Source organism: Hakea prostrata, chromosome 4 (assembly GCF_041222555.1).
Source record: "Hakea prostrata isolate BN-2017 chromosome 4, UWA_Hpros_2, whole genome shotgun sequence".
Classification (NCBI taxonomy): Eukaryota; Viridiplantae; Streptophyta; class Magnoliopsida; order Proteales; family Proteaceae; genus Hakea; species Hakea prostrata.
The window spans coordinates 719,735-736,018 of NC_142603.1; the positions used below are offsets into that span (position 1 = coordinate 719,735).

The window sequence follows — 16,284 nt, forward strand, 5'->3', positions numbered from 1 at the left end:
CCATTGTCCACAAGTACAACCACCTCATGTTCCCAGATTTTGCCTATGATTTTCAAGGTTCTTGGGGAATCCAGTCCCTCAAGCGAGTGGTTTAAGAGTTCGACTACAAGAGCCGTGATATCCTCCTCCAACTAAGTTGGTTCACCTTCAGCTTCCTGTGTGGCAGTGTCGACTTCATCTGCATGCACTAGAAGGCACTGCAACTGTTTCATGGCACAACGGGGATTTGGGGAGTAACGCTTGTCACACCGGAAGCAAAACCCGCAATCAAGCTTGTTTTGGAGTTCTGCCAGAGTCAGTCGTTTGAACCAGGAGTTCCCATGGCAATAAAGCTCCCATCGTCGTTGTAGCAGGTTGGCCGTTTGCTACCACTATTGGCCTTTGAGGGTTCTGCGTAGGACCTGTTATCATGATGGAGGTAGAAGGAGGTGCTACAGTAGGTTTCCGAAAATACTTCTGGCCATTAGTTATAAAAATTGGGCCAATGGGTATTTGAGTTCTATGGCCCCCTGCATGGGTTTGAGCAGGCCAATTCATGAGTTGGGTCTAATGGCTCCTTTAAGGGTTCAGTTCTTGGTCTCTATTGTTTGAGCAAGTGTATAACCTGGTCCAATGTGGTCGTTGCAAACATACGCACCACAACCTGAATCTCTTCCTTCAACCCTATCGTGAACAGACTCTTCAACCAAACAGTATCTATTGCTTGTGCTGCCGCAGATAACCTCTCAAACCATTCTTGATATTCGGCCACTGTTCCCACTTGATTCAAGGTCACCAATTCTTTTTTTTTTTTTTTTTTTTTTTTTTGGGGGGGGGGGGTCTTCAATTGCCCTACCCTAAATCGTTGCAGCAAAGCTTCTTTCAAATCTTCCCATCGATGAAAAGGCTCTCCCATCTCACGAAATTGAAGCCAGCCTAACGCTACTCCTTCAAAGCATACCATCGCAGCAGTCACTAGTTCATCCTCCGTGATTCCACTAAGGAAATAGCGTTCAGATCAGGCCACCCAATACATTGGGTCATTGCTAGAAAAATGGGAAGTTCCAGACGCCTTAGAGTGACGTCTCTCTTGGTTCCTCAACCTCGGTTCTAGAAGCCTCTCGCAATGTAGGTCCATGCAAGGAATCACCCGTGGTGGGTCGAATCCCCTCAGTCCTTGGTAGCGGCGAGGTTGCTGCTGACGATGGCTCCCCATCAACAACAGGTACCTTCCCACGTCCCTCTCTTATCATTAGGGCCCTAACTTCACTCAAGAACCCAAGCATCATAGACTCATTTTTTTCAATTAGGGAGTCAATCTTGGAATCCAGCCCTGCGACCTAACCGATGATTTCCGTCATCTTCTTCTCGATTTCTTCGACTCTCCCTTCCATCCAAGAATTAACCATTTTCCGTCCAGCTGGCTCTGATGCCAAATTGTTAGGAACCCAGATTCAGCAGTGGAATTACCTCTTGTATTTCCTCACAATAAGTCTTAAAAGTAGATGGAGTAATCTGCATGGAACAGCGTACAACAGAAACTAAACATTAACGAAACATTGTGGCTATGAGAGGCTAGTACTCTCCTACAAGTTACCTTGCCCAAACCTTCACAAAACACACCGATACTGGCTACCTCACTCCCACCCCATAAACACATAGTGAAAATAACTAACTCCTAACTGACTCCAACATAACCATAACAACAATGTCCAGTACCAACACATTTTACATACTGCTGCCTCCCCTGTTTCGTCCTCTTCTTGGAGTAGACTTGAGTGATAAGGGGTCTATCACAATACCAGCTGAATCATCTCCAGCAATGATAATGTTGTACACAAAGGTACAAACAACCAGAAATATCCTCCCTGTGCTAGATTGACAGAAAAATACTGAGTGATCATTCTCAACTGAGTCAAAACAAAATATGTCACAACTTAAGTAAACCAGCCAAAGCTTCCAGATGGTGACTATTTCAGCCCATACAATGACTTCAAGCGACATCAAACTATTTTCCTTCTAAGCAATAAACCCAGGAAGTGGCTCCATATAGACTTTCTTATGGAGATCCTCATTGAGAAAAGCATTCTTCACATATGGTTAAAGTAGAGACCAATGATAGGTAGTAACTAAGAAAATAGAAGTCCAAATAGAAGTGAACTTCACCATAAGAGAGAAGGTATCCAGATAGCCACACCATATACGTGTGCATATTTCCTTGCCACAAGTCTAGCCTTGAATCAAGCAAGAGTACCATAAAGATTGACTTTCACAGTGGCAGCACCATAAAAATCTCAAAAACATAGTTCTGAAAAGTCTCTAGGTAACCAGAATTTTCCCAAACCAATTTTCCACCAAAGAATTAGGTTTTGACATACTATGGCAACAGCAAACAACTCTTTCAAACAATTTTCCACAAACAGGACTAGGTCTGAAATACTTAGGGCAGCAGCAATAAAGCCCTTTCCCACTAAAATTAATTTCAAAAGACAAATTCAGTAGTTCCTTATAAGGCACCGTTTGTTTGCAAACGTAGGGTGGGAAAAAATGGTGGAAAAAATAAACATGTGGGCCCCATATGTAATTGGGTAGGGGAGAAGGAAAAGAAAGGAAGGGATTTTGTGGAAAAGTGATAATGTAGGTCCCACTTTGTTGTTTTCCACATTTTTCCACAAAATCCTACCTGTTTTGTGGGGTTTTGAACAGGCATGGGGTGAAAAAGTTAGCATGCCACCTCAATAGACAAGCTTCCTTAATTTAAGGAAGTTTGTCTAAACTTTCTCACCCCAGTGAACCAAACAAGCCACACTTTGGGATATCATGGAAAAGTTTGTTTTTTCAAACTTTTTTTGCCACCCCTTTTTCCATCCAAGAATTCACCATTCCAGCAAACAACGGTGCCTAACAGAAATAGATTCAAGACACCATACAACTTCCGGCCTAAAAAATGTTTCAAACAGCAGAGAATCTGCTCTTATATAAGGATAGAAATGTCACACAAAATTCTGGACAGAATGCTACATGACTCACAATTTCAAACAGTTCCAGAATACTATACTAACCTCCCAGAAATCTAGACCAGAAGTTGCAAAAAAAATCCTTAAACCAGAAATAAGAAGTTGTAGAAAACCTCTTACCTCATCAGAAAATTCTCCAAAAATCAGACAAACAGAATAAGGTGTGGCCTCTCCCTCAACCAAAAATTAGAATGATTCAAAATAGCTATTCCATCAGGTGCTGCAAACAATATCTGAGAAGTCTTTTGATGGAACTGCAAGTGTTTATAATACCTTCAGCTCTGATACCATATCAACAATTAGAAGAAGAGAGACAGAGGAGAGTTCGAGAGCAAGGAGAAAAAGAGAAGCTGTGGGAGACCTCACTTATGTTGTAAGATGCTCCAATAACTTGCAGTTTATTTATGTAAGACCAAGAGGATTTACATACGAAATAAAATATCAGAAAAAGAAGTCCTGTAAGGACTCAACTACCAGCATAGCCATATCTCGAGATTTAGCACCAGAAGCTAAATCTCAAGACCTATGGGTCTTTCCAGAAATGCCCTTTAACAAAAGAAAAACAAAGCCCAACTCTTGCTAGATCTGTACCATGGAAGTTCATAATTCCTATTACATGAATGATGGAAGCTCTCTCCAAAGACTAAAGCTTCAGTTTCTGAGTTCTTTCTGTGGATCCAGCAGTATCTACTTGGTGGTTTCCTTAGTGGAATAGTGGATAACTTTGATGGTTTTGGTAAATTCCTATCCTAAATGAAGTGTCCAAAATTAGAAGAAACCAGGAAGTAACAAAAAAAATAGTACCTCATTCAGTGGCAATACCAACACCATTCCAACGTAGCATGGCCCAAAAAAAACTGTATACAAAGTAGTAATAGAAAAAAATTCGAGGAAAACTCAAGTTTTGACCAAGTGAAAATGGGAAACTGGGAAATCCTTAGGAAACTTGGGACTTTTTCGTGCAAGTTTTCGATAGGTTTTAGACAGTATTTTAGGGTGGGACTCTGCATTTAAGCTAATAAAGTATAAAGAACACATTGGCACATATATTTTGCTAAAAATATCAATATAAATATGCCATTCAATGTACATAACATCAGTTAGAGTTGTCCGAGAAGTACATTATAAACTTAACTACTTAAGTACATAGCATTCAATATATAATTTCTAACTTCAAAACATCAAATACAAAGTAACTGACAATAGAAAGAAAGTACACTCAACGCTAAGAGGAGTGCCTGGGTGAATCCATCATCAAAGTTGAGTAGTACTATGCCTGTAACATCCTCTCCTCCAACCAACAAACATAGATCCCATGACATTGTATGCCTATGGTTGTCAAGGTAATCGAAAACTGCAACTTTATAAGTCTGGTCATCAACATGCCTAAAATAACCAATCTATGTGAATACACAATTTGGATAGGGAAGTTCTGATAGAGGGGGTATTTGTCATGGTATCTGGGGAAACATGAAAGAAACAAAAAAATTGAAAATTTGTGAAAGCTATGAAACTAGCAGGAAAAAGTCTCAGGTTTCAATGAAACTTCCCAGGTTTCCACGAAATTTCCCCTGTTTTCCACGAAATTTGGGATTTTTTTTTCACATGAACCAGATTTCGACAGGTTTCGATAGGTTTCAACGATTTTGATAGCAACTTGGGATTCTTTTTTTGTCCCCTAGTTTTTCGTTTCGAGGTTCCAAAAATGGGAAATTTTAGCCAAAATTTCGCAAGTTTTGACCGAATTTTGTTCTATGCTAAGTAGATGAGTTATGCTATGTTCCACATTACTTCAATGATGTTTACTATAGTAGTAAAATCATCAGGACAATTCTTTACCAAATGTTTCATGCTAATCTAGAAGGAAGTGGCAAGGTCAAAGCTACTACGACTTTTCTCACCTCTTTCAGCCAAAAGCTTGTCAATTTGCACATGCGTCCCAGGAACAAGAACAAATCTGATCCCCAGACCATGGAGGAGAGAAATATCCTGCAGGTACAAATTTTATTGTTCAAAACAAGTACAAGTTTACACCATGGGCAACAAAAGAGAACAAAATAAATTACATGATTCAAGAACTCTTTCATTCACTGCTTTATGACAGTGAGATGAAATACAATGAATGAGAAACGTGTTTGCAAGAGAGATGAAGGCTCTTTTTGGTATCAATTCTCATTCTCTATTATGCCTATTTAAAATAAATAAGTACAAGAATTCATTATTGATTAAGAATGAAAAATGGTTTGGTGAATTTTGTCAAAAATAAGTTTGATATATCAAAATAATAAAATTGTTAGAAAATGATAGTGAGCAAGTGAGAAAAGAAGAAAGAAGTATGGTTTTTTATAAAAGAATGTGTATTGACTATTTTACCCTCATCTTAACTATAAAATTTTAAGTAAACCTTTGCATAAATGAAGAGAATGACTCACCAATAGACAAAAAGTCTATTATGGATTTTGAAGGCTTTTCTATTATTTTAAATTAAAAAAAAAAAAAAACTGCTAATAGATGCGAAACAATTTAAAATAATGAAAAATTCTCATAACTGAGAATGATAATTGATACCAAAAACAACCGAAAAGGAAATAGCCAGCAGATAATACATGGTAATACAGAAGCATTTAAATTCACAGTTGCACGAAACCATGAAATCAAGTGTAGATTGCGGCTTGTTGTTCTGCATAATTACATACCATTCGATAAGACACACAGCAATGCAGCACAGTATTGTATGATATAAAGTACGGAGAAAGTTCTAACCAAAAAATAGAAAAGAGTACAGAGTAAGGTTAGGTTGGGACGAGTTTAAGGTCGTTGATGATTAAACATAAATTTAATATTCTAATAATATCAGCAGTGCATGCATGTTTTAAGTTTTTTTTAAGTCGACGTCTCGACGATCAAGCAAAGAAATACATTCTCGTTTAAACAGAGTAAATTCTAAAAAATAAAAACATTTCAGAATTGAGGAAGAAAGAAAGACGAAGTTGATTAGGATGAGCATATTTGAAAATTGCCTTGAGAATGGGTTCCAGGTAGGAAGGGCTGTCGACAATTTCTCCAGAAATAACGACAACGAAGGTGCTGCCCCTGTGCGCCCTAAAATAGGGCCAAGCTTCCCGAAACCAGCTAACAAAGTGCTTGTCCTTGTCAGATCTATGGTCGTCAGCGTTGCCGAGTTCCACCTCGCCGAGGGTATGGCAATTTACTAAGACTCTCCTTGTTGCGTCGTTTCCATTGTAACGAAGTGGAGGCAGAGGTGCCTGCCATTTGGCCGACTGGTAATTTCGAAAAGTGGCCCCCAAACCGAAACCACTGGGGAACCTCAAAGCACCATTTAAAACCAACTTCTTTTCGTGCGTAACCGACATCTCTCCACGGTTCTGAAATAAGGTAAGAACCCAGGAGTCGGAAACTGAAGCAGCCATTATTGAGTCGTGGATTCGAGACCAGACCGAAATCCTATGTTCCTAGCTAAACAAAGAGACGTATTGAAATGGAAATATGAATGAAGACATGAAAGAGAAGGAGGAGGTCGTGACTGGTGCGAGGCCAAATGCTGTAGCCTGACAACCCCAACGACGAGGGGCTGAACGTATTTAAACTCCAATGTGCCAGTTAAGTGATAGACATGCCGCCAACTTTGTGTTTTGTTTGCAACAGTCTGGACCGGGCTTTTGCAATCCCAAGCCCAATCTTATACAGTCTAATATAAGTTCATTCCCCCTCCCCCTTAACCCTAATTCAAGGTCCCTAACCCTAAGTCCTACGGGGCCAAACTAAACTCATTTCCTCTCTGATTGGCCCGATCCCTAACCCTAATTGGCCTTGGCCCTAGTCCGGATTAGCCTTATCCCTAGCCCTAACCCTGATTGGCCATATACTTAACCTGTCCCTGGCCATGTCTCTCGCCTTAGCCCTGGCCCTAATTAACCCTATACTCGGCCATGGCCATGATTGGGCATATCCTTGTCTATATTCCTAATTCATTGATATCAAGCATCAATGATAAAATTAGGGCTAAGATTAAGGCCAGGATCAGGGCAAAAAATCATAGACGAGTAGGAATAGGCCTAGCAGGCCAAAGAGTAATATCAGGCCTACCATTGGCCCTAACCCGCCCTCAAAACCAAAATCTTGAGCCCAAGCCCTATTCGAGCTTAAGGCGGGTCAAGGCCATCAAGGCTAAACTTGCACCCCTACTTCTAAATAATTTTTTAAACTCCAATTTGCTAGTTAAGTGATAGACATGGCAACTTTGTGTTTTGTAAAGACTTCAAAATAACTTTCAGGTTTTGTTAATTTTAAAGGCAAATTACATATAGACCCCCTCAATCTATAATAAATTACAGTGTAAAATATAGATTGCACGCTTTAGTGAGGCTTAGGCTCTTTTTTGTGTCAATTCTCATTCTCTATTATGCCTATTTAAAAGAAATAAGTACAAGAATTCCTTATTGGTCAAGAATGAAAAATGGTCTGGTGAATTTTGTCAAAAATTAATTATGGAATGAAAAATAAGTTTGGTATGTCAAAATAAAAAAAAATTGTTAGAAATGGTAGTGAGCAAGTGAGAAAAGAAAAAAAAAAAAAAAAGTATGATTTTTCATAAAAGAATGTGTATTAACTATTTTACCCTCATACTAATTATAAAATTTTAAGTAAACATTTGCATAAATGAAGATAATGAAATTCTCACCATATTCCATAATAGATTAAAAGTCTATTATAAATTTTGGAGGCTTTTTTATTATTTCAAAAAAAAAAAAAAAAACAATACTAATAATAGATACCAAACAACTTAAAATAATAAGAATTTCTCATAATTGAGAATGATAATTGATACCAAAAAGAGCCTTAAACTCTAGGTTGCATGTTTTAGTGCCATAAATTATAGATTGGGCACTCTCAAAATTGCAAGGTGCAAGCTCATAACTTTCCATCCTAAATTCTATCAAGTCAATTGTGAAATGTTCATATTACCCTCAATATGGTATAATAATCATTTTACCTCATTCATATTTGAATGTGTAATTACTCAAATACCCTCTTAATGTTAAATTACGTAAATATCCCCAACACCTCATTTTAAATTTACAGCTTTAATTACTCAAATACTCCCTTTGAGATAAATTATCGGAATACCCCTCACACCTATTCACTCATTGTCTTCTTCATTCATTTACATGTAATTATTCTAAATTACATCTATTATTCTTGAAAAGAAATCAATTAAAAATATCCCATTACTATTAAATAGTAAAGCTAAATGATAATAGTGAAAATGAGGGGTTCTAGTAAATAACTTTTTTAGGGATAGTAGATGTAACTAATTATAAACTTAGAGAGTTTATATGTAATTTGTCCTAATGTTAATATTTAAGGATAATTTCCTGATGCCTCTTGTATTATTTTTATGTCATAATTATCAATCAAATCTTACTTTTTATAAATTGCTTTGACCCTCTAGTCCTCTTTTATGTGCATTTTGCCCTTGGTTACAATTAAAAAGAAGCCAATGGACGATATTATATTCATTTAAAAAAATCATATATATTACCAATTTTGCCCTTATATTGTAATTATTTTAGATTTTAAAGAGTTAGGTCCTAATGAGATGATGTAAAATGTAAATAAGTAATAACAAACTCTAGGATAACCTCAAGGGATTCAAATCACTCAGGGCGAAGGGCAATGCCTTGCCTTATATATAAATTATAGATAATAACTACCTTCCAGAGGATGTAGTAAAGTTGTACATAAATTGGCTCAAATGAACCTCAATTATACCCTAAATCATCCCAAATTGCAAAAACCTAATAACCATGCATTCTCACCGTACTCTGATTGTCAAAACCTTTTATATTTCATTTTAATCTACTCGCCCATCTACTTTATGGTTCAAATTGTAGGCCAAGGCATTGAAGTGTCGGATGCATTAATTATCCTAATGAGATGACATATATGTAATGTAGTCCAAGGGAACGGTGTCAGTTTGTCGCCTTAACCTATTTTTACTGGCGCAGCGGCCCTACAGTTTTTATCTGACCGTGATACTGAGGCCAAAAAATTAAAGGTTCCTTCAGAACTCATCAATTTTGTTTCAGCTCTCTATATTCTGGCTTTGTTTTGTCGATCGATGATGTTTTCATTTTTGCTTGTTCCATCTAGATATAGTGGTGAATATTGATTAATTCCTCAATCTAACACTAATGACGCTCTCAAGCATCCGATCTTCTCTTACTTAGGCATTGAAACTTGGATATATCTACCCATTAATCTCCTCCCGCCTAATGAGTAATGACCCGTGTATCGTGATTGATTGTGATCCCGTTATTGCTAGTATCTCTCACAAGTCACAAGATCAGCTCTTGGAAATTTAAGCATCTGTCTTTTGCAGGGTGATTGGAGTTGATATATATATAGTCAGTACGCTATGGAATTGTTCACTTTTGGTGTAGTCTCGTTCCTCTACCAAAGCCATTGAGAGCTTCTTCTCTAGATTTCTCTGGTTAATTTGAAGATGGTAACACAGGTGGTTATAATAATTAAGGTGGACTTGGAGAAAGTTTGCGGACCAAATTAAGAGAGGCGGCTTGGGTCGCTCGCATAAGAGTACTGGAAGATTCAAATAAAGCTGCTCTTGTGAGACCTATGGCTATGAGATGTTGCGTGCTCAGTGCTCAGTGCTCACATAAAACACTTTGGACTAAACGGGTTCGATCAAGGTACCTCAAGAAGCTCTCCATAAAGTTAGAGACCTGGCTATCCATAATCCATCAACTCAGGCCCCTTACTGAAGATGGTAACTCCACCCTTTTGCGGCTGAATCCATGACTAGGTGCTACTTTTAATTTAAAACTTTAAGATTCATGATATTTATTTAACAAATTGAGTTTATTTATTTTATGTATTTAATTAATTTAAATACTTAGCCTTTATTTATTTATTCAGTTTTTTTAATGTGTCCTTTAGGGAGATCTTATTTCTCCTAAGAGTTTAGAGGAAGTATAATGTAAAGTATTTCAATTCTCAATTAATTTTTCCATGTATTTATTTATCATTTCTCATAATGCTTTTTTCACATGGTGAATGAAGAGAAGAATAGAGTCTCTCGAGAAAACTGTTTTCTTGTCATCAATACAATTGTGTCTTTCTTATGTTTTTGTTCTTTGTTGAATGTTGAATTTGGGGAAATAATAATATAATAGGCTGAACACAAACAACTCTATAGCACTTGAAGGAGTCCTATAATCGATCGAGTGCACTATTATTGGGAGAGCTAGGGTGGGTTTTTTTTTTAATTATTATCTTGGAGGCCAATTGCGTTTGCGTTTTCCCGATTGCACCGTAGGGAGCATCTCCGGTCTTCAGACTGAAAGTGTTTTGCTTTATGATCCAAGTAATTAAGGATGACTGGGCGGTTTGGACAAGTGAAACTCAGGTGGATTCACCAGTAGGCCTGCTTGGGAATTTGTAAAACTTCGCCATGTAAGATGGGCAGCATTGTGTAGACACCATATACCTAGATTCTCGTTTGTTTCTTAGATAGTTGTTCATAAAGCTCTAATTAACGACCAAGGATAAGCTGATTCAATGGGGAGCTTCTGTGGATAATGTATCTACTTTGTAATTAAGCCTAGAAACGAAGATCAAGACCATCTCTTCTTCAAACGTCAGTATCCTAAGATGGTTTGGGGATCAATCCTAGTTAGATCTTGCATCAAGCACTCGAACTGGCCTCGACCATGCGCTTAGGAACTTGATTGCAAGGTTTAAAGTATCCCACGATACCATACGATACTAGCCGATACGTATCCATATTTGACCCAACCGATACGATACATCTTAATACGTATCTCAATTGAATTACACTAAATACACTAGTCAGAGCGATACAATAATCGATACAGGACGATACGTCTCTTAAAATCATCTTACCGATACGATACTCAATACCGATGCTTTAAACCTTGCTTGATTGTATGATTAATCATATAATAAAAAGTAACTCCCTGCTCCTTCAACTTAATAAACTTAGTTTCACTGCTATCCACGTTTGGAGGGAGAGAAAATAGAAGACTATTTCAGAATTTAGACCATCCACCTAACTATGTGTCTAACTGTGATGTCTAAAGAGATGTTTGCTACAAGCTTTCCAATATTTAAGGACAAATTTGAAGATTGTCCCAAGTAACTAAGGGAGATTTAAAATGCTTGGCACATCTCTGTCATGTTTGATTGGATTAGGTGGCACCCTCCTCCTCGAGGATCAGGATGGATTGCTTTAAAGTTGATGGCTCGAAGCAATCCAGCGGTACTGGTTATTGGATTGTTGCTAGAGATTGTAGCGGGCAACTTAGTGGCAGGGGGAGTTGCTTATTGGATCCTAAAGGATTTTGGTTTACTCAAACCCATACAATTCTGTCCAACACATTCAGAGGCTCAACAGTGCTGCTCCCTGGGATGCATTTGGCACCCTCATCAAATTCATACTCTTTTTTTTTTCTACTTTCGAAGGGGGCGGTTTTTAGATTTGTATATAGAGAAACTGAAATAGGACTCCATAGTGTTCCTTTGACTAATATTAAAGCTTGGGTTGCTCTTAAACAATGAGCTTCAAGGTTACGTTTTTGTGTCCGAAATTTATTGTATATACTTTTTTTTTCTTTTCTTTTTTCTCTGAGAGTTTTCTCTTAGTCAAGAAACACTTAATTGTTCGGTTTGCTTGGGTGTGCCAGAGCACTAAGTGACTCAAACAGTCAATTTGCTCAGGCAGTCTTGTGGATCGTCTCTTTGCCCTAGGACTTCAAGGACTTACACCTTAACCTTTTAACCTTTTAACCTTTTTCGAAGAAGGTTATAACAAAGTTGTTTAAGGATCATTCATGAAATGAATGAATGGCAAAATTAAGAAAGATCATATAAGCGCTAGTCTGATAGTAGTTCCAATAAATAATAAATGATAAGTTCCAGGATATACGCGTTTTAGCTGAAGGTTTTATATCTTGCAATTTCAATTTCAATTTCGTTTCTAGGGGCCCAAGCTTTACGTGAGCAGCTGTAGTAAAGAAGGGGGACTTCGAGAAGAAGGAAAAATGAAATGACAGCCTAGGTAGGCCCGAAAGAGAGAGTTTATCAAAAACCCAGTACCACTAAGAATTGCGAAATACGATTATACCCAAACAAAGATGTATGAAGTTCTAACTTCTAAATCAGAAGAAGTATTTAAGCCATTGTTGTTGTTCCAAACAGTCGATGAAAAGGAAAGACAGGGAGATCAAAGCTACACCAAATAGACAGCTGCAGAAAACGGCCAGTTTCTTGGACCTCAGGAGACATCGGCCGGCCTACAATTCCGCTCCAGAGAAACCTTTAGAAGCACGCATCCAGAAGGCAGCAACAGCAAAGTGCCGCCAAACTGCACCAACAACAAACAACCGAACATTAACCTACTTCGAATAACCCACAACCAAAACCAAAACCAAAGCTCATGTAAACTAAACTAAACCACGCAACTAAACTCTGACGCCTAAATCTAAATAATACAATATCTGACGCAACTTGAGCCCCCCATTTTTTCCGGTAGAACTTATGCCCCCTATTTGTTAAAGATTAAATTAAGCTCCAAAATTCTGATATGATCAAGCTCCCCTTCCCCAAGAGTCAAAATGATCACATCATTCATTCCATATGCAAAGAAACGAGGGCACACCAGTCCCCCCCCCCCCCCTCCCCTTTTCTCTCTCTCTCTCCACATCTTCACCCAGATGCCCAAAATGCAAGGAACCGTGTCAGAGGGAAGAGAATGCAATTTAGCTTAGTCTTCCCATCCCCCGGATAAACAAAGGAAAAAAAAAAAAAAAAAAAGAATGGTAAAAGAGAAGGCTATGATTATCAGACACTATATCTAATTCCCAGATTAACTAGCCCCCAAACCAAAATAAACCGATTGAGGGAGAGATGACTCACCATCCTTCAAGACAACCGCTCTTACCACCGCCGCTCTGTTGTTGAGGTGGTGGTGGGTATTGTGGGTAGCCCTGAGGAGGGTAACCCTGAGGAGGGTAGCCCTGAGGAGGATAACCCTGAGGAGGATAACCTTGCGGAGGAGGGTATCCCGCAGGAGGATACCCATCTTTCGAATAACCCTCAGGAGGATAGCCTGTTCAATCAATCAAGGAACCAAAAGAAGAAGAAAGAAAAAAAAAAAAAATGAATGAGTCAAGAAGAGAAAGAAAGAGGAAAAGAGAAACCTAAAAAATGAATCCCTGAATCCGGCATTCTTCGATCGAAACGAGGAAAAGAATCCAGAAATCGTATAAGCGAATTAAACGAAAACTCAATCAATCGAACATGCAGAGACGGAGAAGTAGACATAATAATAAATCTGTAAAAATTAAAGATTAGAGGTCGGAGACTCGGAGGTAGAGATACCTTGTGGAGGAGGGGCTCCGACGGGATTTTGCTGGTTGTAATAACTCATCTCTTGCTCTGCGACGAAGAAAAGGGTAGGATAAGTCCGAGTTGAATGAATACCACCCGGAAGGCAAGACGTTAAAGTGGGGGGTATAAATAGAGATATAATTATAAAGATTTGAACGAGAATTCGGTTTTTATTCTGGGGAACTGGGGCGGGGTCAGTACCCCAGAATTTGCTTTTCCGCGTGTGCGACGCGTTTTGCTTCACCACGCGTTAGCCGTTAACTCTTTTTGCTACGCTTCCATTTTAAAGCAAAAACCCTTCTTTTTAAGAGCGAAAGTAAAGTAAAACCCCATTGGTTCTTACTTCGTACCGGAAAAGTAAATAATTTTTTTTCCTTTTTTTTTTTGGTTGAGGAAAAATAAAATAAAAAAAAAAAGAAGAAAAAAAACCTGTTGAACGTTGCTATTGACCGTATGGAGTTTTTTTGGGTTAAAAAAATTTAACCAGCGTGAAATGACCCTGTCTTCTTACCAGCGTGGCCAACTAACTACCTGGACTTTTTCTTTTGGAACAAATTACCTTAAGGCTTAAGCAGGATAATTGGAAAATATAGGTACTTTCTAATGAAACAAGAGATTTATTAGCTAAGAAACTGTATGATACGAAAACTGCAGTAAAATTGCTTGCATCAATGATGTGTTGATTTTTCTCTTCTCGTATGAAAATGTCATATTCTTTATATTTGATATCTTATCTTACACCCTACTAGTATTACTAGTATTCTCTATTCTCACATAATGATGATATCATTTTGCATAGCGCTATCTCCTACATCCCAAATTCTCTATTCTTGCAAAAATGGTTTTCAATTCAAAAGTGATCTACGTCTACATGCACCTTGATATGTGTGTTTTTCTCCTTTGGAAAACAAGAGCACAAATGTATCCTCGTACGGCTTGTTGATAGGAGTGTCAATGGAACCCTATTAGCCCAAATTAGCCCAAAGTTATCTTGAACCTGGCTCAAGCGTAACTTGATTTTAAAATCTAATGTATGAGTTTGACTTACAAATTAACTAGCTATGACAAGGTCGGATAGGGTTTAGGTTAAGCCCTCGGTCCAACCTGGCCATGCACTACTCAACCCTATGTTAATTTAATGTATTAAATTTTTGTATAAATTGAATTCAAATAACTAACTATCCAAGTATCTCAGTAACCCCAACACACCACCAAGGATCAAAAGATGGTTTTCAAAAATCTTCAAAGTCAAATATGAAGACGGACCATAAAAATACTTTGGATTACCCACAGATTTTGGTGTCTCAAAAATTGAGTTATTCCATTATTTGAGTGACAAAATGCAACATGAAAAAGAAATTCAATGGTTGGGAGAAGAAATTGTTGAACCGACCTAGTAGGGAAATCTTGCTTAAAGCCGTGGCATTACCCTCCACCATCTATGCCACTTCACACTTCAAGATCCCAAAAAGCATCCATGACAAAGTAAAAGCAAAATCATCAAGGTTTTTTTGGGGTAGTAGTGAAGACAAAAATTATATTTTTTGGATGCCTTGGAAGAGGTTGAGCAAGAAAAAGGAGAAAGGAGGCATTGGATTAAGGGATCCCCTATTACACAACTATGCAATGTACATTGGAGGTTATTCTCACAACTGGAGGCGAAGTAGGCCAAGTTCCTCAAAGCCGTTCCTTTCTTGAAGCAAACTCAAGGAACAACCCTTTATGGGCATGTAGAAGTATATTGGAAGGAAGGGAAATTCTAAAACAAGGCTTAATATGGAAGGTGGGCACAAGAGCACAAGTGAGCATATGGGATGCAAGATGGGTGCCAGGTTTGGATAAGTAGTGTGGTTTGGTAGTCAATTAACATGGAGAAGTTCTCATATAGAATTCACTACAATGGCTGATTGGATGACGACTTGGGCAGACTTACAGATACTGAAGAAGAAAGAAGGAGAAAAAGTGAAGAGCCTGATATCCTTCATCTTATGGTCCTTGTGGAAAGCTCGAAATTCAGGGGTAATTGGTGAAACCTTGAAATTAGCATTTGAAGTAATGCAAATGGCGACCCAAGCTCACTTAGAGTTTTGGTCATCAATCAAGAAGGTGAATCAAAGTGTCATGCCCGAAAATTGCAATGATGTGGAGGAAAAAATGGAATGGAAGCAACCAAACCACCTTTTTGTTAAAGTGAACACTGATGCAACTTGACAACAAAAAACAAGGAATGGTGGCATAGGAATCATCATTTGAGATTGGGGAGGAAAGCAATTAGTGGCAGCATCTCTTCCAAAATCATTCTCATATGTGATTGAAGGGAAAGTCAAGGCCATGCGAGCAGGGATGTTATACCAAATGGCTTTGAGTATTTGGAAGTAGAAACTGACTCCCAGCTTCGAATGAGTTATTTATCTAAGATAACCTTTCCCCTACTTTTATATTACTTATAATTGAAGATATAAATTTTATAGGTATTAGATTTTGGGCTTTAAGTCCATTTAATTGATCATTTACTAACTGTGTTGCGGATCATCTAGCACAGAAGGCCTACTTGGTTAAGGGCCTGAGTTTTTGGCCATGTTCCTCTGATTGGATAGTGAGATTATGTTCAGTTTTCCATCTTGCCCCTGTCTCTTAATGAAAGTTTGATTGCCAAAAAAAAGTATCTCAGTACCCCTAACAACCTAAGAGTATTCCAACTTCAATAGATTTATCAATCATTTTGACTCCATCATCCATGACACCGACTGCCACTGAAGAGAACCAAATCCCTTCAACACTTCAGTTGCCATGGAAGATAATTGGGGGTTTTTAGATTTTCACCTTCTCAATCAACAAT

General features: G+C 38.1%; 2 protein-coding genes across 2 annotated transcripts in view; both read right to left on the minus strand.

Annotated features, from left to right (window-relative positions):
- The window catches only part of LOC149016885 (putative amino-acid acetyltransferase NAGS2, chloroplastic), a 68,941-nt gene extending 62,350 nt beyond the window's left edge, over positions 1-6,591 (minus strand). Inside the window, exons 1-2 of the mRNA XM_089151150.1 lie at positions 6,017-6,591; positions 4,898-4,985 (exon numbers count right to left, since the gene is read on the minus strand). Coding sequence (XP_089007276.1) covers positions 4,898-4,985; positions 6,017-6,427 — 499 coding nt within the window. The 5' untranslated portion in view covers positions 6,428-6,591. The remainder of the gene's footprint in view (positions 1-4,897; positions 4,986-6,016) is intronic.
- A 5,542-nt stretch (positions 6,592-12,133) lies between these two features.
- LOC149016886 (uncharacterized) lies at positions 12,134-13,586 on the minus strand. The gene is made up of 3 exons (XM_089153788.1): positions 13,437-13,586; positions 12,972-13,164; positions 12,134-12,420 (listed from the first exon to the last, which is right to left on the minus strand). Exons 1-3 carry the CDS (start codon positions 13,483-13,485, stop codon positions 12,375-12,377), a joined length of 288 nt encoding a protein of 95 aa, XP_089009914.1. The 5' UTR covers positions 13,486-13,586; the 3' UTR covers positions 12,134-12,374.
- Positions 13,587-16,284: the final 2,698 nt, after the last annotated feature.